The sequence below is a fragment of the Lytechinus pictus genome, chromosome 13 (genome assembly GCF_037042905.1).
Source record: "Lytechinus pictus isolate F3 Inbred chromosome 13, Lp3.0, whole genome shotgun sequence".
Lineage (NCBI taxonomy): Eukaryota > Metazoa > Echinodermata > Echinoidea > Temnopleuroida > Toxopneustidae > Lytechinus > Lytechinus pictus.
This window is the reverse complement of record NC_087257.1, coordinates 13383487-13408365: the sequence shown is the minus strand read 5'-3', so window position 1 is coordinate 13408365 and position 24879 is coordinate 13383487. Positions and strand designations below refer to the sequence as shown.

Below are 24879 nucleotides of genomic sequence, written 5' to 3'. Positions count from 1 at the left end.
ATGGTGATCTCTCACGTGACCGCAAAGCTTGTGACGCGTGAGCAGCTGAAAACAGAGTCAGCCGCAGATGCAACTCTACAGAAGGTCTGTCATTATCTCCAAACAGCATGGCCTAGAGAGATTTCCGAAGACCTCGTTCCATATCATTGTGTTCGCAATGAGCTAGCTATCTTCGACGACACGTGTATCGTCCGTGGCACCCGAGCGGTAATCCCGAAATCGCTTCAACATCGTGTGTTACAAACCGCACATGAAAGTCATCCAGGTGTGGTGAAGATGAAGCAACGATGTCGCGAAGCAATCTGGTGGCCAGCGATCGATCGACGCGTAGAAGATCTCGTCAGATCTTGTGAAGCGTGTACTCTCAGCGAGAAAACTCAACCGCGGCCAGCACCACTGCAGCCGACCCCATGGCCGAAGAAGCCATGGCAGCAACTTCAAGTCGACATCTTTGGGGAAGTCCAAGCCGCTCCTCAAAGTCAGCGATTTTTGTTAGTTGTACACAACCTCCATAGCAAGTGGCCTGAGATAGCAGCAACAAGCTCAGTCACTACGACATCAGTCATTAGCATCTTGGAGAAGATGTTTACCAAGTGGGGTCTTCCAGAATCTATCACCACGGACAATGGACCACAGTTCACGTCTGAACAGTTCGAAGAATTCCTAGCCGTTAAAGGAATTCAACATCGCCTCACAACTCGCTACAACCCTCAAAGCAATGGCGGCGTAGAGCGTTTCAACCGGGTAATCAAGGAGAGCTTGAAAGCGAATCTCGCAGATGGAATGACCTTCGATAAGGCCATCCAGACCCTACTACGCACGTATCGCTCAACACCTCACTCGCTAACCGGAAATACTCCAGCAGAGTTGATGTTGGGACGGAACCTCCGTATGCCATTCAACATCCTGAAAGAACCGGTTTCAGAGCCTGCAAGCACACAGGCTGAAGCGAGAGAGATTGAGAGGAAACAGCAAAGCATGAAAGCGTACACTGCCAAACGCAGACGAGCAATCACACCGAAATTCGCTATCGGTGACTGGGTTCGTGTACAGCGTCCAAATCGCAAGCACAAGCTAGCTTCGGGGGTATCGAAACCCAAACAGATCGTGAAGAAGCTCGGCTCGAATGCATTTGTACTAGATGACGGAACGCGATGGAACACCAGACGCCTTATCGCGAGCAAGCCAGGCAACATGAATGAAAGCGATTGGGAAGACACCTTTCCATTCCCTACAAGCACTGAAGATCAAGAGCAACAGCGAGCAGAACCGCGAACTGTTCGTCGTTCTCAGCGTCTAAGGAGACGACCTGGATATCTACGAGATTACAGATCTTAAATCCTTAGAGCCGACAAGTATTGAGCATAGAAATTAAAAAACTGGAACGTTTAAGTTCTGGACTCATATGAAACAATTGCTCAATATAGGTTAATAAAATTTCAGGCTTGTTGTTAATAAACAAGTTTTATTTTCTAGACTCATAAACTTTTGAACTCATATCTGGACTTAGTTATATAACATTATTCATCTCTTTAAAGGAGGGAAATATGTTGTGTTTGTAAGACTGTGCTAACAGTCAACGTCGAGGGCTCAATCCCCTTTATGTACACATGATCTGAATATGATCGGACATCTTGGAATAGATTAAATCATCTCAACTTCTAAATTCATTATATCTAGTTTTATGTCTCTGAGTTCCTAAATACTACAGAAGGAAAAGTAGGAAATGAAAGGAGGAAGAAGTGAAAGAAGGAAAGGAAAGAAGAAAAAGGAAGGGAAATGGAAACTGAAAAAGTAGAGAATTAAGGGATAGAAAGCGGAAGAAGACATCGTCGCTGGGGTGATATCAACTTGTATCTCAAATTTTGGTGAAAATTACCGTTTTTGAACTTATCTCTAGCAAATATCGGTCAAGTGATGTCCTGTCCAAATCCTAGCTCTCTATTCCTCAAAATGAAGCCGCTACAGCATGTCAAAGAGAAAGCAGTCTCATTTCTTTTAGTGCTATGGTAGCCATAATTTTCACTCTCCTGAACATTTTAACTTCTTTGAAATACAAGGTTCGATCGCCCCAGCATCGAGTTTTCAAAGTACCATAGAGTCCGCTAATTAACGTAGTATTTATATGCCATCAGCTGGTGATGAAAACTAACAGCTGGACAAAGTTTGGGGCCTAAAAGTAAAACATCTATATATCTAAAGAGGTAACTGACATTTTGCAGCTAAATTGCTAATTATAAATTATGGTTAGCTAATAAAATAAACCATAAAAACAGCCGAAATCATTGCGGTGTTATGGATATATGGTGGTATACAAAAATAGTTCTGCTAAAGGGCCATTTTTTAGCATGTCCAGCTAAGTTACTCGATTAGACATTCACAAACACGAACTACTAACAATGGAATATTTGGCTTGAACCTTGAAGTCACTTTTTATTTCAACATACATGGAACATGTGGGCTTAATTTAATATCTCTCTTAATTGTACTTTTAACAAAATTCGGAAACTAAATACATATTCTAAAATTACAGTAACATATAATATATAAACAATTCTCTACGACTATTAACTTCAACTGCTACATATAATGCAATTACCGTGACACAAACATGCTTCCCTTAATTTGTTCAAATGTTATATTTGAGGAGATAATTTTACGAAAGCAATTAATTGACATAAAAAATCAAATTATCACATACTCCTCTTTTTGCCAAATACTTTAACAAAAAGAAGCAAGTGACTTTGCTGTTAAATTGTAACCTATAATCGCTTCTTTTTGTAAAACTTTATCTAATTTTGTTCATAAGCACGACGCCAAATTAATTGTCACATGTGATGTCTACAAATGGCCGGCGTATCAATATGTCAGTGGCGGATCCAGGGAGGGGGGGGGGGCCCGGGCCCCCTCCCCTAGCAAAAAAAAAAAAAACGGGTAAAAACACCCTTTTTTTGAAAAAAAAAGATGGTACCCGTCCCCTGTCGCCCAAGGGGGGGGGAGTTGCCAAACATTTTTGTGCTTCCATTATCCTCTAATCATGTGACATCGTTTGACCAATGGCACTTTCAGAAATGAAAAACAGGACAGCATGTACAATGCAAGAATGAAAATAGTAAAAAAAAAAATACAATTTTTTTAGACCCTTGCTCACAAAACCAGGTAGCCTGGGTAGGGAAAAGGCCAATTTAACGGCCATGGCACACAGGCCTTCCCTCCCACACCTGATTGGGAGAACAAAAATCATTACATACAAGAGTAACAAAATGGAATAACATGATAGTATAAAACAGGTTGGTTGCACAAAAATGAACCAATTTATGTTTAACTTAATTAATACTTAATTAAAATAATTGAGCTGGAATAAACAGGGAGCAGTCGAAACAACTTTATAACGTATGAGATTAAAGATATAATATCATATAATATAAATCAGAATATTGGACACCGTTTGGGAAAATGAAACTTGAAAAAGGTGTTGTGGATCTTTAGATATAGTTTTGATTTATTTTCTAATCTAACTGGCATTTTAGGATCTCATCTCTCTTGAGGACACCCAGAACATGTTCAATGTCTCCTGATACTATTTCGACTCTGCATCCAGAGGGCTGGGCTTCCCATACAATGGAATATCGGTGCCTGTAGGTGTACAAATCAATTCTAACATCTACCTCAGAACGCCTTACACGTATTAAAATATTGTCCCTCACGACATCGCATACGATCAAGCCATACAACAATTTAACGAAAAAAGAACACCATCAAAAAATCATCCTAGGTTCAACGTATGCCATAAATCGCAAACGCTGGTCATATGGCATCTCATGTCTGAGTATCATTCGTGTTGCCCTTCTCTGAATGTGCTCGAGTATATCAATATGAACACCAAAATTAAGGATGGGCAGCACAAATTACTTGTATAATGTCAGAAGCGCTCGTGAAGAGAGGCCAGCCGACATACGGGAAAGGAGTCCGAGCACACGGCTACACCTTGAAACAACATGATTTACATGGTCATCCCACGGTTAACTGGGAATTGAGAAGTACTTGATACAACCATAGAGGAATAGCTCTATGATACAACTGACCTGTTCAATTACCCCATCATCTATCATGTAACTAGTATTACCAACATTCTTTTTACAAGGAGCAATTCTCATTGCTTTGGTTTTACTGGCGTTCAACTGCATCTTGTTAAGACTACGCAATGATAAAACCCTATCTAGATATTCCTGAAGGAATCTGGTCTCATATTCTAAATTACGGCGTTATGCTGCCCAATTACGGCGATATAATGCCCAAAATTACGGCGCTGTAAATGATAAATTATTTTACAAACACTCCCCCTTTTTCATGACAATACATCAAAAATTTCGGCTCTAGCTTCGCGCTCGAATTGTTTAGTTTATGAGCCCACGCATCCTATCCATGATTAGAAAAGGTACGCACAAAAAATAATAACTAGTTTCCATGAGTAAAATCTTTTGCTACTCACGGCTACTCATGGAACCGAGTGCCTTTTATTCGTATATTACGTATTTTTACTTCAGAATCTGTGTTTCTGTTAAAAATTACATCCGCTCTTCCAGTATACTCTTTTTTTTTCTTGAGTATCCCTTACACAAATAATTACGTCAAACAAATGTGCAAAGTGAGTTTCTCTTTAATCTGGTACGGCTTGGTGGATGAACGGGTGAAAACACTAACAATCGAGTAAAGTGAGAATTGCTGAGAAATACCTTAATTCACTAGATGAGTAAACCACGACAGTCTCGGGGTCTCATGAAAGTCTTTGCGAGTAATTTTATTGGATATGCGTAATTTTAAATGTTGCGTCCGGTACGCCTACTCAGATCACGAGTACTATCTGCGCCCGGTCAATCGAGCGCGCCGCGGGATGTCGGTCGGATGCGGACATGCGACGAGGTACGGTGTATGAGAAGATGTACCTTTACAAAAATTTATAGGCCTACCCGTAACAGAAGTTTTGGGGTTTTTTGGTGAGTTTTACGTGTTTCTTTTTGTTTGTTTGTTTGCTCTATATGATAGCTTGAGCCTTGAATCCGGCATGATGACATGATGCCATGGACTGGTCTCGGGCTACGACCCGGTATATGGTACTAAAACTACCAAGGTGTCGAAATTCCGAACGGGTCCTAATTCCGAACGCCTAACTTTGTTACTCAAAATTCACGATATAACATGAACATGTTCTCACTCTTTTAACACAATATGATGTCTTAAATGTATGCAAGACAAACTTGGATAATTTTAGTGAAATTTGATGTGTATTTTTAGTAGAATCAGACAACAAACACGGCAAAGTCTAGAATATTAAGGAATGTTAAGTGATCGGAAATACAACCCCACCCGTCTTACCCACCTCTGCAAGCATACATGTAGGCTTAGTTATAGGGCTAAGTTGCGTCTTACCGGTGTTCGAACGTTCGCAGCGTAACTAGCCCTAGACCGATGGGATCTGTCTCCACTATATATATGCAATCACCTTGGGATTGGCAGTGCTAGATTTTATTACTCTGAGCAACATTGCCTCCTGCTGTGAAGACACCCCCCTCACACACATACGCAAGTAACTGTCTGACGATATACTGGGAGAGTTTCTGCATGATAAACTGGAACCATTTTGTTAATTCTCATCTATCTAGTTCTTTTCTAAATTAAATCCCCACTTTTTTATATTCAGTTCATCTTTCTAAGCACAATATGAAATATTTTAATTGCAAACCTGCTCAAGAAGCCTGCTAATCAAACTTACAGACAGAAAAATAACTACAAATTAATCCCCTGTGTATATAGGTAGTTGTATTTATAATTAGTTGCAAGGAACAAGGCTTGCGGTGTTATCTTGAGATATTCTTGGTGTGGTGAATATTCTGCAGTCGATGTTTGAATCTATTAGACATGTACATAATATCAACCATTCTGCATGCATACAATCAATTTGTCTATTCTATCTACTTTATATGTGACACTTATAAATATTGAATAGGCCTAACTCTTTATATATATTTGTATCTGTTCTTCTTTTTTAGCAACTGTGGGTTACAAAACTTAAGTATAAGTTTCAGAACAGCAGGAGACGGGATGGTACCATGAGAGCCAGCTTGGAAGTTCAACAACGAAAGAGGAAGCAACCACCAACCCGGAATATTTTCAAGACACCAAAGGAGCAGGTGAAGTATCCTCCTATTTTCGGGATGGCCAACTACCTTCCATCAAGGCAGGCTTCTGAAGATGACGAGAGCATCAAAGCACACAAACGATGGCCACTAACAGAAGGGACCAAAAAGCGACCCAACTACGAAGAGGTGGAATCCAGGATGACCTTAACCTTCTCTGATAGAAGAAATGAAATCATAAACGAAAACCTATCAATAGCACAGCTGAAAGAAGAATACCTGTGGTTGTTCAAGGATGATGGTATCGAGGTGTGTATACCTTGAAACAGTGTCGAAATATATGCATTCTATATACTTGGGTTTTTTTATTCAAAGAAACAAAGTAACATTAAAGGTACTGGGGAAGAGAGGAAGAGAGGAAGAGAGGAGAATGCAAAAGTGCTGAGTTATGAAGTCAAATCATAAAAATATGTCAGAAGGTATCACAGAATTTTTTGTATTTTCCTGGAACCAAGAAATTGCCTTGTATGTGTACTGTACATATAAATGACTGCATGCATTAACCTTAGTCTAAAGAAGGGGGAGGGGTGTTGCAACCCCCCCCCCCCCAAGGTTTATCATCCAGCACGCTAAAAGCTCGCATTCACCACCTAAACGACTAGCTAATTGTTAAAAAAAATTTGATTCATATCCTGTAGGTATCCAACTCCTCGTGAATATGCCGGAGTTGTGGAGCAGCTGGTTTCAAAGTTCCCAAAGATAGCCATGCTAGACAACACCAATAACAAGGTAAGTGCACATCACAAGGAGGAATGTGTCAAATAAAGATTTGTACAATATTGACAGTGGGTTGAGGTACGGGCAGGGTATTTTTAGGTTTTGGATGTGGGGATGTGCACGTAACCAGGCGGTGGAGCTAAACTATTGCAAGTTTAGTGTTTGATCAGGCAGGCTGTGGGTAGGTCTGGAATGAGGCATATGTTTGGGAGAGGGTGTGAGGTAGTCGCGTAACTAGGGTCTCCCATTTGGGGGGAGCATGGGGGGGACAGGCTTGTGATCAGGGGGGCATAACCGACTATTGTTAGTAGACATGGAGTTTGGCATTTTATTTGGGGGGTGAGCCTTCCAGCAGGGGGCAAATGCCCCCTTACCCCCTCAGGTTATGCCACTGGTGTGTGGGACAGCGAAGGGCAAAATAGATGGGATTTGAGTAGGGAAGCATCCTGTGCTATGAAGTGCAGCCCGGTTTTTCTTCACCTAATTTAAGTATTTCATATTTCCGTCTATGCGAGAAACTTGCAGAGCTGCTTCTGAAACTTTGTAACTTTGACCTTGGTAATTGCAAAAGCAGGCGACACTTGTGGTTCAACAACTTCATTGCTTTTGCTGTTAATTGTTGAGCCTGTTTGATCATACTTTTTGTTTTGCAGGAACTGTGGTTAGCCAAACTCAAATACAAATTTCAGAACAAGCGGAATAGGTCGGACGATATAAGGAAATTGCTACAAGTTCAGATGAGAAAAAGGAAACAACCCATGAAAAAAACCAAGCATGGAATTGGCAGCAAAACAACCAGCTAAACCCAAATTCCCACCAATGTTTGGTCTATAAAATTACCTACCTGAAAGACCCAAATCAGAGGATCCATTAACCATTAAGGCCCATATTGAGTGGCTAGCAGTTGAGAGCAAGAAAAAGCGTCCAGACTTTAAGGAGGTCACACAACGCATGGATTTAACTTTTCCAGATAGACGCCACAAAATTGTGGAGGGTGGTGCAAGCTCTACAGTAATCAAAGAGAAATATCCATGGCTGTTGTGTATATTTTATTTTTAATGTAGATATACATTTTGTATCCACATTCAAATTGTTGACATGTAAATGATGCACACATGTACTGTACATGGAATATAAAATGTAATACCTTGGTTTACATTTTCAGGCGTATTGGTGGAATATAAACACCATAATGCTTAGTCCCATCCAGGCGAACAACACGCACATTGCCAATTTCACGAGTACACAGGCTTTGAGTTTTGAGGCGTGCGAGTGCGATCACACGCTTCAAATCATCACAAGGAGTGTGATTTTTCACACGCCTATTTTTTTAAATTGGCTACAAAGTGCAAAGTGTCTTTGGGCTTGCAGGAATAATCTTGAATCATTTATAACAAAATTAAAATTTTCAAAATGTATATTGACAAAGGAAAAGTTCAGTGTAAATCCTTTTTTTCAAGCCTTTATGTTTACGTTCGGTCATGTAGTGTTTTGTTCACGTGCAATAAAAAAGAGCCCTTTTCCTGAATTCCACGTACACTTGGTCGTTTCTGCACATGTGGTATGTTGCGTGCCACGTAGCCATGGTAGCGTATGCAGGGTGGTTTATTTGAATATTTGAAATTTGAGTTACAAGTTTGATTGTGATGCACTTCTACAGCACACCTTAATATATTGAGGAGTGTGATATATACCACACCTGCAATTTTCAAAACTCAAAGCTGGAGTGCATGGTCAGTCTTATCTGCCATGCTCTATTTGGGATGAATTCATGATAGACTTATATAATGCTTTCGTCATACCACATGAACCCTACCAAAGATGGTAGGGTTTATGATTACAATTTCTTCAAATTAATGCCTGAAGTAGTCTAAACAAGATCTTTACAGGAGTGTGTTTGTGGTTATGATAAGCTAGCTGATTTACAGGATGAAGCTGTATCTGTCTTGTCAGTAAAATTATAAATCCAATCAGCCTGTCATTATAAACACCAATAATTCAACATGTTCAACAACACCAGCATTAATCTAGTGAACAGGGGTCACGATGTTTTTCATATTTTCTGTTTCTTGCAGAGTTTCGCAGGATTCATGGTGAGGACCTAATCACACTGTTCAACCAAGGACTACAAAGACTGGCAGAACCCCTTTCTGGACTTCGCAAAGATAGATGCAAACGAGCCAAGAAAGATGTGTCAGTTCCCGGAAGTAAAGAAGGTATTCTGTTATTCGGATATTTTTAATTTGTTTGTAACATCACACATTAAAAACCCAAAATGTTATACGATGGAAAAATAATTTGTAACATTATTCCCTTATTACAATGGATAATTATCTCTTCATTCCAGGGTGCCACACATGATAAAAGGAAACTGTAAATACACTTTAAGAATTGAAGTTCGAACCCCTTCAGGCAACCCACTTTATGCTGACAAAGGCATGCAACCACTTTACACTCACACTTGGCTTAGTCACTTGATGTAAAGTGGATGTGTATCAATGTCCAACAATTCATGAGTTTGTCTCTAATGCCTGCCTAAAAGTGTTTAACTCCTGTCCATTTGTGGTCATTTTTGAAGCCGACATTATGAGATAATTCTTCATTGAATTTGGGATTTTTCTTTTCTATCTTTCAATAATTTGAGCTTTAAGAGACAGCTGTTAGTTATGAAGCATGTTGGTATTTAAATTTGGAATCGTTGGCAGGGCCAGAAATTTGGTGCGAATTGATTCGCTTATAGATTCTTGTAGACAACTTTATGTGTGAATCAAACTTGATTCTTGCAAACTGATATCATGAGAATCAAGGCTGAAGGCAGGAAGCTTTTCATTAGTTTTGAGCAAAATTACAGCTCAGAACTTCAGTCCCTTCAATCCATACATGATCTAAAGATTGCGGTGGTAACGTGGTGGTATAATCAACATTGGATTCCAACTAACAGAATACAAGCTTCTGTTTTGAATTAAAAAACATGGTGCATTTTTCAAATTATTGACATTTCTTAATCTGATTCCAGAAAATGTCATACAGATCCTACCAACCTTCTTCAAGGAAGACCTAGGTGATATATTCATCTCAAGTGACAAGGTATGGTACCGCATAACCAGTTAGAAGTAATTTTACAACATTGACATGGACTAGATTATAAGTTTCATAAAGCCAAAACCTAAAAATCATATTTTAGCATTCTTTTGCACTCCGCTCTACAACTTCAGACTGCTGAGCCAACTGGTGGGTTGTGTTTATCACAAAGTACACTGGTATTATGTGATGCAGGTACTTAAGATTTACATGCATGCTATGTGTGATAACACAACATTCCAGTCAGCCCACTAGTATGGCACGCTTATAGGGAATCAATTAAATATATATTTCACTTGAAAAAAATATGTTTCTCTTCCACTAAACCATTTCACTCAAAGAAATTTATATTTCACTTTTAAAAATGTATTCCACTTTATCAAAAAAATATATTTCACTTTTCAAAAAAATATATTTCACTTTTCAAAAAAAATATATTTCACTTTTTCAAAAAAATATATTTCACTTTTTCAAAAAAATATATTTCACTTTTCAAAAAAATATATTTCACTTTTCCAAAAAAAATATATTTCACTTTTCAAAAAAAATATATTTCACTTTTGAAAAAAAATATATTTCACTTTTTCAAAAAAATATATTTCACTTTTCAAAAAAATATATTTCACTTTTCAAAAAAATATATTTCACTTTTCAAAATAATATATTTCACTTTTCAAAAAAATATATTTCACTTTTCAAAAAAATATATTTCACTTTTCAGAAAAATATATTTCACTTTTCAAAAAAATATATTTCACTTTTCAAACAAAATATATATTTCACTTTAAAAAAAAATGTTTTTAATTTTTCCAAAAAAATATATTTCACTTTTCAAAAAAATATATTTCACTTTTCAAAAAAATATATTTCACTTAAAAAAAAAATAAAAACGTAAAATTCATCTATCTATATATCTACCTACATGATATATCTATCTATCTATCTCTCTGCCTAATATATATCTATCTGTTTAAATATGTCTATCTTTCTATCTATCTATCCATCTATCTGTCTATTTATCTATCTCTCTGCCTAATATATATCTATCTGTTTAAATATGTCTATCTTTCTATCTATCCATCTATCTGTCTATTTATTTATCTATCTCTCGAACTACTTATTTTTCTATCTATCTGCCTAACAATTATCTGTTTAAATATGTCTGTCTATCTATCTATCTACAAATCTATCTACCTGTCTGTCTCTTTATCTATCTATCTATCTAATGATTTATCCGGCTGTTTAAATGTCTGTATATCTGTCTTTCTATCTATCTGCCTATTTATCGTTATCTATCTATCTATCTATCTTATGTCTATCTGTTCAAAATATGTATGTCTATCTGTTTTTAATATAATATCTATTGATCTGTTTAAATAATTATGTCTGTTTATCTACTTAATATTTATCTATTAAATCTGTTTAATATGTTAATCAATATGTCTATCTGTGAATAAATATATCGATCTATTTTCTCTCTATCTATATATCTATCCATCTATCTATCTATCTGTCTATCTTTGTATGTACCCATGTATCTATCTGTCTCTGAATCTATGTGTATATCAAATATAATATCATAATCACCGTTATCATCATCATCATATTTGCCATCAATCATTATCAGCATCAACCTCCTCATCATCGTATTTTTTATCGTCAATCAATATCTATCTAATGTCTATCTGTCTATCTATCTAATACCTATTTATCTGTTTATATCTATCTATATATTAATATATATCTATCATTTATCTCTCCATCCATTTATCTATCTATTTATCTATCTTTCTTATATGTATCTGTTTAAATATGTATGTCTGTCTATTTATCTTTCATATTTATATCCACTCATTTGTTTAAATAGTTATGTCTGTTTATTTATCTACGAGAGACCACCTAATTCGTCCGCACGACGAATTAAAATCTAGTTTTACTTGTTACATTTTAAATCTGAGAGAAAACAAATCATTTCACTTTTGGTGGATAACACATACGGCTGCTCTATGATTAGACCGTACGTAAATTTCATTCCTCACGTAAAAATCCATTCCTCTCGCTACTGACGAAAAACATTTCTTGTTGTTGCAAAATTCATTTCACTCAATTGCAGAAAAATACGTTCCTCTTTTTTCTCGGCCTGTAGGGGCGCGCACAGAGATGGTTGCAAAATTTTCGCTGTACTGAGGGGAGAAATCATGAATGCGGTTGCAATACACAAAATAACTAGGATATGGGAATACCAGCGAACCCAATTGCATCACTTTCCCACGTGCACGAGAATGCACCACGAGGTGGACCCATAAACACAAATACAAACACAATAGCCAGTGTAATTAGTATACATCTCTATGAGCCAGTGCAATCAGCTGTTGCATTCGGCCCTATGATCAATCGCTAACCTTTGTAGGCATTAGGCATGAATACTTTATACATACACTATCTACGGAGCTGAATGATCAAGGTATAAGTGTTGAAATTTCCCTTTTCTCCATTCTGTCTGTCTTTTACTTCATTGACATACGATAGTCGTAATGATTGATGAAATGAAGCTTACAAAAAGCTACATTTCACTGGTCAACTCACTTGTACCTGCACCGCAAAACCAAATTCTCTCCATTTTGTCTGAGACATGAAGGGGGGGGGGGGGTGTTCACCATCTTTAGAACAGACATAAAAAGTGAGTATACGGGACTGAAGTTGGGTGATGACGTCATCGCTCAACCCGAAAAGGTTGGTGTTAGCCATAGAGATATATACTAATAACGCGTAATTAGTATACATCTCAGTGTTAGCCGAGAATGTCCACCGAAAGCAATGATGTCATCACCCAACTGTGTCTGTTCTAAGGATGGTGACCCCCCATTCATGTCTCATACAAAATGGAGAGAATTTGGTTTTGCAGTGCAGGTACAAGCGAGTTGACCAGTGAAATGTAGCTTTTTGTAAGCTTCATTTCATCAATCATTACGATCATCGTATGTCAATGAAGTAAAAAAAACAGACGGAAGGGAGAAAAGGGAAATTTCAACCTTGACCATTCAGCTCCGTAGATAGTGTATGTATGAAGTATTCATGCCTACATAACGTATAGCCAGACCGTGCTAAGGTTAGTGATTGATCGTATAGGGCCGAATGCAACAGCTGATTGCACTGGCTATTGTGGATAATCAGCGATAAATTCAAACTTTACGATTTGTGTTTATGGGCCCACCTCGTGGTGCTGTGTCCTCGTCCCACCAACAATGTGTGCGCCGCCTACAGGCCGAGAAAAAAGAGGAACGTATTTTTTGCAATTGAGTGAAATGAATTTGCAACATGAGTGAAATGTTTTTCGTAGCGAGAAGAATGGATATTTACGCGAGGAACGAAATTTACTTACGGTCTAATACGGCAGCCGTATGTGTTATCCAACAAAAGTGAAAGGATTTGTTTTCTCTCGGATTTAAAATGAAACAAGTGAAACTAGATTTCAATTCGTCGTGGCGGACGAATTAGGTGGTCTGTCGTAGATGCAGAGACAAACACACATAATTATTTAAACAAATGAGTGGATATAAGTATGAAAGATAAATAGACAGACAGACATACATATTCAAACAGATACATATAAGAAAGATAGATAAATAGATAGATGGATGGATAGATAAATGATAAGTGGATAGATTAATAGAAGATAGATATATATTAACAGGGGGCGCGGAAGCTGGAGGGGGGCTTCAGCCCCCCACACTTTTTTCCAAAACCGTGTACAAAAACGTAAAAGTGACCATATGATTGTGATTTTTTGCATGGTCCCCCCCCCCCACTTTGAAAACCATTCCGCGGCCCCTGATTAATAGATAGATAGATAGAGATAGATAGATATAGATAAAGAGACAGATAGATAGAAAGATAAAGATAAATATTTAAACAGATAGAAATATACTAGGCAGAGAGATAGATAGATATATCATGTAGGTAGATAGATATATATATAAATTGAATGATAAATAAATAGATATACAGACATATTAAACGAAATAAATAGATATTAAATACATAGATAGATAGATACAAAGAAAGATAAACATATTTATACAGATAGACATATACTAGGCAGAGAGATAGAAAGATATATCATGTAGGTAGATAGATATATATATATAAATTAAATGATAAATAAACAGATATACAGACATATTAAACGAAATAAATAGATATTAGATAGATAGATAGATAGATAGACAGACAGATTTGTAGATAGATAGATAGACATATTTAAACAGATAATTATTAGACAGATATATAGAAAAATAAATAGACAGATCCAGAGATAGATAAAAGACAGATAGATGGATAGATAGATAGAAGGATAGACATATTTGAACAAATAGATACTAATTAGGCAGATAGATAGATAGATAGATAGATATATCATGTAGGTAGAAAGATAGATGGATTTTACGTATACGGAGATAATACGGCAGCAGCCGCATGTGTTATACAACAAAAGTGAAAGGATTTGTTTTCTCTCAAAATTAAAATGTAACAAGTGAAATGAATCTTCGTCGAAATTTTTTTTTTTTCAAAAGTGAAATATATTTCTTTCAAAAGTGAAACATATTTTTTGGAAAAGTGAAATATATTTTTTTGAAAAGTGAAATATATTTTTTTGGAAAAGTGAAATTTATTTTTTTGAAAAGTAAAATATTTTTTTTTGAAAAGTGAAATATGTTTTTTTGAGAAAGTGAAATATATTTTTTTGAAAGATGAAATATATTTTTTTTGAAAAGTGAAATATATATTTTTTTTAAAGTGAAATATATTTTTTTTGAAAAGTGAAATATATATTTTTTTAAAAGCGAAACATATTTTTGGAAAAGTGAAATATATTTGTTTGAAAAGTGAAATATATTTTCTTGAAAAGTGACATATTTTTTTTGGGAAAAGTGAAATATATATTTTTTTTAAAGTGAAATATATTTTTTTTGAAAAGTGAAATATATATTTTTTAAAAAGCGAAACATATTTTTGGAAAAGTGAAATATATTTGTTTGAAAAGTGAAATATATTTTTTTTGAAAAGTGAAATATATTTTCTTGAAAAGTGACATATATTTTTTTTGGGGAAAAGGGAAATATATATATTTTTTGGGAAAAGTGAAACATATATTTTTTGAAAAGTGAAACATATTTTTTTTAAGTGAAATATATTTTTTTGATAAAGTGGAATATATTTTTAAAAGTGAAATATAAATTTCTTTGAGTGAAATGGTTTAGTGGAAGAGAAACATATATTTTATAAGTGAAATATATATTTAATTGATTCCCTATGGGCGTGCCATACACTAGCATGCAGTTGCAAATTACAGCACCAAACAAAGCTGAATATATTCTGAGTGGTGGAATTTTGTTAGTTTTGCATTTCATCAGAGTGATTTATTTGCCAAAAATATTGTTACATCTTATTAATGTTATTTGAATAATTATTGAAAGAGAAATGTTTCAATCCAAGTAGGGTGAAAAATATTGTGTTGCTTGGTCGTCATGCTGCATGTCGCGCGTTTGCAAGACACGCTGCTAACGGGCTATTTAGCATGCATCAGTCATGATTACGCACCATAATCTCAAGAAATCTTATCGTTTTTGATAAAACTCTGCCCGCCCATCCATTGTCCCATAATGGATGGGCCAAGTTTCTTAAAAAAACAAACATATTTCTTGTTGAGAAGCTAAACCACATGCATTGAATAAGAAACCCTTGTTATTGTTTTTCATTGACAGGTTGATACGAAGCCCATGTACATACGTGTATCCGGCAATCAAGAGGAATCATATGAGCTTGTTCTGGAGGAGCAAAGAGTCTGTCAAGTCCAGGATAAAGTGCATGCATTGGCTTGTTACGTAGCTGGTTTTTACATTTTTCATTTGGCCTATGAGCCATCAGTCATGAAAATTCTTGAGTTTTGCCAACTTGGAATTCTTCAGGTGAAAGATGCATGTCCTGTTGATAAATCTGTTATCAACCTTCTCAACAAGTTGAAGAAGAAAGTGCCCTCCAAACAAGGGAAGTAACTAAAGACCGGCTGAAGTCATGCAACAGTTGTTTTTAAAGTCACACAGGCATGCCCTTTAGGTTAAAATTGTTACAAGTTTAAAGATTGTAAGTATGTATTGATAAATTGTGATTTTTTTTTAGAGATTTGAAAAAGAAAGTTTAAAGTCACATTCAGAGCACAGTAGATGGAGATGGCTCACACACTTGAGGAAGCATATTCTATGGAAGCTTAAAAGTGCCACCGAGATGTTGAGATAATTATCTTGAGAAGTCGACATCATGATAGCAAAAGATCAGATGACGAGATCCTGACAATTAATCCGTTGCCATGACAACGGTGAAGACGGCATTTATAAATTTGGCAATAAGCAGATTTGTATTCAGCACCCTAAAAATAGGGGGATAAGCTAAAAAAATCAGATTCTACAGAAAATTTTTAGAATTCTTACTACTTGCCGCCTACTATTTGCAGTGAATTTTAGTAAATATTTTATAAAATGTTACTTGCTGGCAAGTGTTGACTGGATTTGATGTATTTTGAATTTGATTCCTCAGGAATTTTGAGGTTCTATTAAAACCTACAAAAATATTAACTATCTGTATTTGTTTGTTTATTACAGGTGTGTTTTCTGACTATTACATGACAAATTAACGTCAAAATGCATTACAAATTGACGAATGAAAAAAACAAATTGAAAAATGAGAATGAGGAATTAAAATGTTGCAATGACAAACTTTGAAAAAGGTTTGTCAAATTAGACCACTTTTCATGACAAATTAAAATTCGTCATGTTAAGGTGCATGACAAATTTATAATGACAAGGCATGACAAATTTATTAATTTGTTAAATTAAACCACATAAATGACAAATTTATATTTGTCAATTGACAAAGTTATCTTTTCAGTGTGATACCTATGTCTCGCTCCGCTACGCAGGCGAGACAAAAACTAAAAAAACACCTAGTTGAAAATGAATCTTAGAATAAACCTGGGGGGGGGTTTGGATGTCTGGATGTCTTTTGTTATTTCATTTACACTTATATTTCTGGATTCTATGTGTGTATTCCTTTTTTTATTGTTTTGTGTTATATTTTGTATATATTTAAGAAACATTTTATGCAAATTTTATTACCTTTGGGAATAACCCTGATAGGCCTTTGTCAATTCCCACCACATTATGATTCCGAACTGAATATGTTTCATTTTAATGTTTTTATTGTATATATCTATCTGCATATGAATTTGTACTTGTGTTTTTAATCAGATGTGGAAATAAATTTGAATTGAATTGAATTATATGATGGAAAATAAATGATCAAACAAACAATTAAGTTGTGCATGACAAATTACTTTTCATGCATGACAAAATATTTGTCATACATTATGAATTAATTTCCATGCATGACAAACTGATTTTTTAGCATGACGAATCAAAATGAAAATTCGTCAAATAAGACCACTTTTCATGATGAATTAAAGTTTGTCAAATGACAAATCTTTTCCCATAAATACTTGACGAATTAGCATGACAAATTTATTTTGACAAATTGAAAGTTTCTCAAATAAGACCATGTTTTGACGATTTTTTTTTGTCAATTTGTCAAGGAAATCTGCTTGCATGACAAATTTATTTGACGAATTCAAAGTTTGTCAAATAAGACCATGTTTTGATGATTTTTTTTGGTCGATTGACTAGGTATTTTTAAGAGTGTACTCTCAACAAGTCAACCTCGTAGCATGGTTAACGAAATATTAAAGAAAGTTTTCGGAAGGGAATTCCTAATCATACATTCCCTTTTGGGCACAAAATCGAACCTTTACAAGGACAGCACCACACAGAGGCCAGCCCTCCCAGTAGAGAAGGTTACAGCAATTAGAGGTAATGTAGATTATAATGGGCAAAAATATGAAGTATTTATTCCTTGTGTAGTTAATATCAAGAGCACATTATAATCTCTGGCTAAAATATATCTTAGACCAAGTTAACCCTAAAAAGACTGGGGGCTGATTCACCCCCCCCTTTCAACATTTTTCGCGATAAATCTGCAACGCGAAAAAGCTGGGGCCACGCTGTTCCAAGACTATTTTCTTTCGAGTCTTGTGCAAATTGTGAGACCAAATTTGCGATGCCTAGGTATGCAGTTTCGAAATTACGCAACATTTTGTAAGTGCATGTCGACCCCAAATTGCCCCAAAACATGAATTTGTGTACAAATCCAATGCAAATTGTGCTATTAGCCAAAATTCTTAATAGCCCCCCCCCCCTCCTCTTTCTTAGGCATCAAAATAGCCCTAAACAAAAAATAAAAAACAGTCTCAAAATTCTGAATAGAGTCTCCCAAACTTAATAATAATTTCAGATATTTTATTTATCTTGTTATACAATGTGTTTATTTAGCATGAAAAGGGAAATTCTTCAGGTGTGTTAGTGGGGTAATGAATTGAAACAAAAACAATGAGGGGGACATACATGATTATGGGGCAAACTATATTGATCAAAGCAAGTGAACAAAATTTTTGATCATTTAATACAAAAATCTAAATTTATGATAGATTTTGACATAACTAATATTCAAAAAAAATATATAATACATTCATCCCTTCCTGTCCTTTTCTCTTTTTATCATGATTTTTTTTCTTTTTTATGGGGGAGGGGGTATATCCCCCTGTCCCCTTCATCTGTATTTCAAGACTATTATGTATGTTTATATACTGAGCAAATGCGAATGAAAGGTTAGAAAAAAGGGTACCTTCTAAGTGTCTTGAAAATTGTGTATGTAATGACCTTCAGAATGCCAGTACAGTTAATAATATGAAGTGTTATCCAATTTGATACCATCACTCGAAAGTGTCTTTCATTTTATTTTGCAGCTTTCGTCAGGTCATGTTTTCCAGGATACTCCGAGAGTGCCTTTAACCAACATGCGAGTGAGAAAATTTCTAAAATCTCAGGCAGATAGGAAAGAAGAGGATGAAGATGATGCCGACCAAAGAAACTGTGGAGAAGGTAGTAGAAACTGTGGAGGAGGAAATAAGTAAGAAAACCCCCTTTTTTAAAAACAAATTTACCACATCAATTCAGCCAATAAGCATGATATGTCTATGGTAGACGAGTGGTGGATTGTGAATGGTGTTTCAATGGTAGACGAGTGGTGGATTGTGAATGGTGTTTCAATGGTAGATGAATGGTGGACTGTGAATGGTATGTCTATGGTAGACGAGTGGTGGATTGTGAATGGTGTTTCAATGGTAGATGAATGGTGGACTGTGAATGGTATGTCTATGGTAGACGGGTGGTGGATTGTGAATGGTGTTTCTGAAAGTTTTCTTATCTTTCCTTCTTTCTTCTTACAGGATGAGCCAGTACCATGAATGTCTTTGCAGTTTCTTTTATGGAAAGAAGAGATTTCACCAGATTTCTAGACTTCTGTTCTCAATCAAATTATGATGTAACTCATACCCATTTAATGGGCTTGTGTGCTATCATCTTTTATAGTATTGAGGGTTTTTAAACACCATAAACATAATCATTGCGGATCAAATTCAGTGTAAGGTCCACTACATCAACCCTTGAAATGGAATTTCTAGTAACTCATGGTGTGGACAAGAAGGTGGTCAAGAGTGGCTCTAGTAATATCACTGAAGTCAAAAGGGCCAAACGAAAGGCATTCAATATTATGTCAAATGTAATCATCAAACTACAGAAGTTTGATCAGGACTGGGGTGAATATATCAACGTAGAAGACGGTGAAGAAATTGAGAATAAAGCAAAATTAACAGTTATTTCGGCAGTGCTGACAGATATTCCCTCTTTGATATCTACGAGCAGTTCAGCACTCTCATCAGAGGATTTATTTGATTTGAATTACATTGGAGCAGAACCCAATGTAATTAGTGAGACCAATGATCAATTAGAAACATTCGACTCCCAGCCAGGATCTTCTGGGGAGAAAAGTGAACAGCCAAGTGATCCACAGCCAGGATCTTCTGTTGAGAAAAGTGAACAACAGCCAAGTGATCCACAGCCAGGATCTTATGTTGAGAAAAGTGAACAACAGCCAAGTGATCCACAGCCAGGATCCTCTGGGGTAAAAGTTGGCAAGGAATGGTCAACAAATTTTAAACTGCCACTTCATGCATTCCCAAGGGAGCTGAAAATAGCCTTAGATGGTGGAAGAGACCTAGACAGCAACCTTCGGCACAAACTCGTCAATGCGGTGTTTGAAGAGATGACAACATATGGTATGTACATGTATCTTAAAGACATTGTTTAAAATTTTGAAACCTCAATTAAATTGTTGAACTACACTGTCTGAGCTATGTAATGATGTTCAAGTGGATGAATAAACAACCAAGTGTTCAAAAGTTTAGAAAATATGGCATCACTATGAAGATATCTAAGACAGAATATTGCCATGATAATGGGAATGGGACCGACACTTTATTATTAACACTGCAGTCTATGAGGAAAATTAGTATGGTTATTCCGGTCACTTGGATTTTTTGTTGTTGCATTTTTGAAGAACTTAATGATCCACTTGAACAATAATTGTCAGGGTTTCATTTAATTGCACCTTATCAGACATACCAATCGTATAAGTGACCATGCAGTCCAGATATTTTAAAGTGAAAACAATATTAAACGAATGTAGTGTGTCACATTAACATACTTGTTGACTTCTGGTGATCTGTACTAATGTATCACATATCTTAACTTATATGTATTTATTGTTGATATACTTCCAATTTTCTTTTTCTTATTCTGCTTAGCCTCACCTCTAAAAAATCTATGAAACTGGAGTCTGGCTTTGACATCATCAGTCAATTATCTTTGAGCTGGCATGTGAACAACAGACATCAGTATGTGCTAACTTTGTACCTGGCTACCTGATGAATAGCATAACAATTTTCCATTAAATATAGCCCATCACAGCATTTGCTTTCCTGGTGTTGCCTGGGCATTTCTGACATAGCAACTGCTCATTGTATTTGCAAACTTCTGAGTTGGTCACAGTTGGCATTGAAAAAACATGCATTGTGATGAGGCTGTGTGTTGAAAGGAAGCGGCATCCATACTATTTGTTTAATAATACTGTACCAGGATGACTGACTGCTGACTCCACAACCAGAATCAGGATTCAGAGAGGTTTTTTTAGGGATTGGGCTTTGCAAATCATATACAAATCATTGAAGAAATGTTATGAAATATATATTTACATCCAAAAGAGATAAGATATGCAATTTATACATTTGTAGTACAGATCAACAGAATTTGTAAAATAGTGACTTTTTAATGTTGCATGCTGCTATTGTCGAAATTGTAGTTCTTTAAAGGAGCAGAAATATTTTTCAAGAAAAATCAGATGTTGTTAACATGTATTTTTTCACTTAATATTTTTAGAATAATTTTGATGTTTTATTCCAAGTTTAATATTTTTCATATTTATTCTTTGTCTGTTTATAAATTACTTAATAAAACTTACCCCCAAAAAAATATGAAATTCATAGTTCATTAATTATTTCTATCATTAGGAATTGCTGACTGATGTGTTATTTTGTTCCTCCTAAAAGGTGTCCACATCCGTTTATGTACGATGATGCTGCCAGGGCAATTATCTCTGCATACCCGTATCTAGCTGATAAGGTTACACTGTGCAAGCCCTATTTGACCATTTATTAAGAAATGCGGTTCAGGTTTTCATCTTAAAAACATATAAATTTTGTATAAAAAACAATACTTTAAGTCAACTTCTAGCTTTGTTTTTCACTCAATAATACAGCCTAGCCCTAGGTTATTATAATCTTATCTGCAACTTTTTTTTATTTGTTTTGGGCGTCATGTACTGTACATGTAGGTTCAAGCACAAGAAGGAGAAACAGTGGATGCAAAATCCAAAGCGAAAGGCTACATGAGACAACTGCAACGGAAGAATATCTTGACGTTCATGCTCTTCCTGTATGATGTTGTCGTGGTTCTGTCCAAGATATCCCTCAAAGCGCAGATATCATCATCAACTGTTGCCGATGTTGCAGCATCCATTCATGCCGCAGAAACCGCACTTGGAATGTACAAGGAAAGGTTAGTATCTTATGATCATTTTTTATTAGGTGCTGAACAATGCCTTTCAAAACAATACAATTACTTGCATGAAGTCATGATGATGAAGAAAACCATGATCAAAACAAAAATGCTCATAAAAAACAATGCATTTCAGTGTTCCATCATTATACAGCATTCATTGGTATAGCTTAGACATAAAATGGATCATCCATAATAGAACATAAATAACTTAGAAATAAAACTAACATTAACAGTAAGAAATAATAACCTAATATTCATTTCATAATATTTTTTTCAGGTCAGGGGTCACTACTCTAGAGATTCTTACACTCATTGAAATTAAAATGCTATAACTTGTACTATTCTTGCAATTGTTCTCCAGGAAGTCAACGCCCAGTATGCTGGAATTTGAAACATACTTCCAGTCTGAAGACTTGACAGCCTCACTGTCAGGCAGCACCAACATCGAGACTCATCTGACTAAGATGCTGGAGGGCCTGAAGAACCGTCTGGAAGGCAGATTTGATGACATGCAGAATGGGGTCTGCAAAGCACTGAAGATAGCCAGCTTCAACTTATGGCCAGAAGACGACAAACTGCAAGGTCAGTTGTGAACTGATCTTTTCATTACTATTATTTCAATACTTTGATATGATTTAATGTGAATACAAACATTTTTTATTGACCATTTAAATGTGCAGTTAACTGGACATGTTTACCTTTATAAAGCTGTGAAGAATAAGAAATTAATGTATCACATTTAACTGAATAAAAAATGTAAGTAAATTATTATAAAAGTGTGGGCAACTTATTTAGATTACATGATTCTAGCTACATAAAATTGCATATCACATGGTCTTATTCTAATACTGTCTTCATGATGATAATTTTCCTACAAAAATACACTCAGACAGCTAATAAACTAAAATTCTCTCTCTCACCCGGACCCCCCCCCCCCCCCCCATCCTGGTACAGACTATGGCAATGAAGAAGTTAAGACTTTAGCTGGCCATTTCCGTAGAGGCCTGGCTGCTGCAGGTGTTGACACAACAAAGGTTGGCGTGGAGTGGGAACTTCTAAAAGCAAGACTGAACTCTAAGTCAGAGTAAGTAAATGTTTTTTTTTATTCCTTTGATCAGATTTAATGTCTACCATATGTAATTTCTAATATTATATGATACTAAGTAACTTGCATTTGCTCAATAACTTTGAATCATTCACAATGAGGGTCTGAATGATTGATTTTGGGTGAATTCATTGTAACTTTTTCTGCATGATAAATGATTATTAATTTGGCAGTATCGATGATTTTATATACATATATATTATACCAGGAGTCATATAATAATCTTGAGACAAAAATATGCATACATTCTGTTTTTTATTTTTTTAAACCTAATTTCGTATTTTAAACCTCTAAAATTTGATTTTCAGAGACTATGACTGATATAAAAATTCAAAACATTTTCAGCACAAATAATGAAATAATTTTCCTTTGAGTAACTAGTACTTAGCTGGAATGATAAAAATCACTATTTTCCAAAACACATATCCTCAAAATTTAAATTAACAACTTGTCAATTTCATTTTGAATTAGTTTGAATAACTTCAAGAAAAACAGTTTGCCTTGGTCAAGCATCATCCCAACAGTGAAAGAGGAGTTGCCTAACATCTGTGCCATTCTCGATTTGGTGCTTACCATCCCGGCAAGCTCTGCAGAAGCCGAGCGGGGATTTAGCAGGCTGAAAAATCTCAAGACCACAATGAGAACTTGCCTGAAGGATGACAGGGTGACCGATCAACTGTTGATCATGTTGCACTCTGAAGAAATCTCATCATTCGATCCTCATCCTGCAATATCCTTGTGGCATGCTGGAGGGATGCGGGCCAGGAGACCAGAATATCATCGCAGACGCTGTCATGCATCATCAGCTGCAAGTTGTTCTGGGAACCATGACAGCGATAGTGAACAGGAATTTGAAGCAGAGTATTCCTCTGATCATGGTGGGAGTTATATTGGCGACATACAAAGCGATGACCATCATGATGACTTTGAGTCTGACTCAGACTGATGGATCAAAAGTGACTGTGAGAGTGATTCATTTGAAATCTCTCCATAATATGACACACATGAATTTCAAAGTCAACTGAGTGTCATCTGTGTTAGATATGAAACTAGTAGCAAATTAAAGTATATCGGACTTTGTTGTTTTTATTTCAGCTAACTTTGGACAAACAAAAACTGAAGTGATTCATGAATCCAAATATCCAACTTGAACATTTGCTTCCAAGACAATTTACTCATAATAAATGCTAACTTTACACTAAGGTCTTATTGCCACCGGACCTAAGGATTATGATTCATGGTCACAAGTTTTGATCATAATTTACATGTAAAGCCCAACTTTAGTTTTGGGAATTTTTTTGTTTATTTGAAAGCTTTATGGGGGGACTCTGAGATTTTTTGCTATATTTTACATTATAGCATCCAAAGGGTTAATAAGGCGTTAAGGGTATACAGTGTATGAGTTATACCTCATCTGAAAGAGCAGACTCTGCTCTTTCATATGAGATGTAACTGATTACTCGGATAACCTTAACATCTTATTAACCCTTTGGATGCTACAATCTAAAATATAGCAAAAAATCTTGGTTCCCCCCCCCCCTGAAATTTTGTATTAGTTAATTTAACAAAAAACTAGAGATATTCAAAGGCATAAAGCTTTCAAATAAACAAAAAATTCCCAATTTAAACTTGGGCTTTTTTTAAAGGACTTTTGCTC

At 35.7% G+C, this 24879-nt stretch overlaps 2 protein-coding genes across 2 annotated transcripts; both read left to right on the top strand.

The window, feature by feature from the left end:
- LOC129273935 (uncharacterized protein K02A2.6-like) lies at positions 1 to 1338 on the top strand. The gene has a single exon (XM_054910806.2). It carries the CDS (start codon positions 1 to 3, stop codon positions 1336 to 1338), a length of 1338 nt encoding a protein of 445 aa, XP_054766781.2.
- An 18900-nt stretch (positions 1339 to 20238) lies between these two features.
- LOC135156330 (zinc finger protein 862-like) lies at positions 20239 to 24585 on the top strand. The gene is made up of 5 exons (XM_064108416.1): positions 20239 to 20277; positions 21891 to 22114; positions 22479 to 22699; positions 23072 to 23201; positions 23694 to 24585. Exons 1-5 carry the CDS (start codon positions 20275 to 20277, stop codon positions 24166 to 24168), a joined length of 1053 nt encoding a protein of 350 aa, XP_063964486.1. The 5' UTR covers positions 20239 to 20274; the 3' UTR covers positions 24169 to 24585.
- Positions 24586 to 24879: the final 294 nt, after the last annotated feature.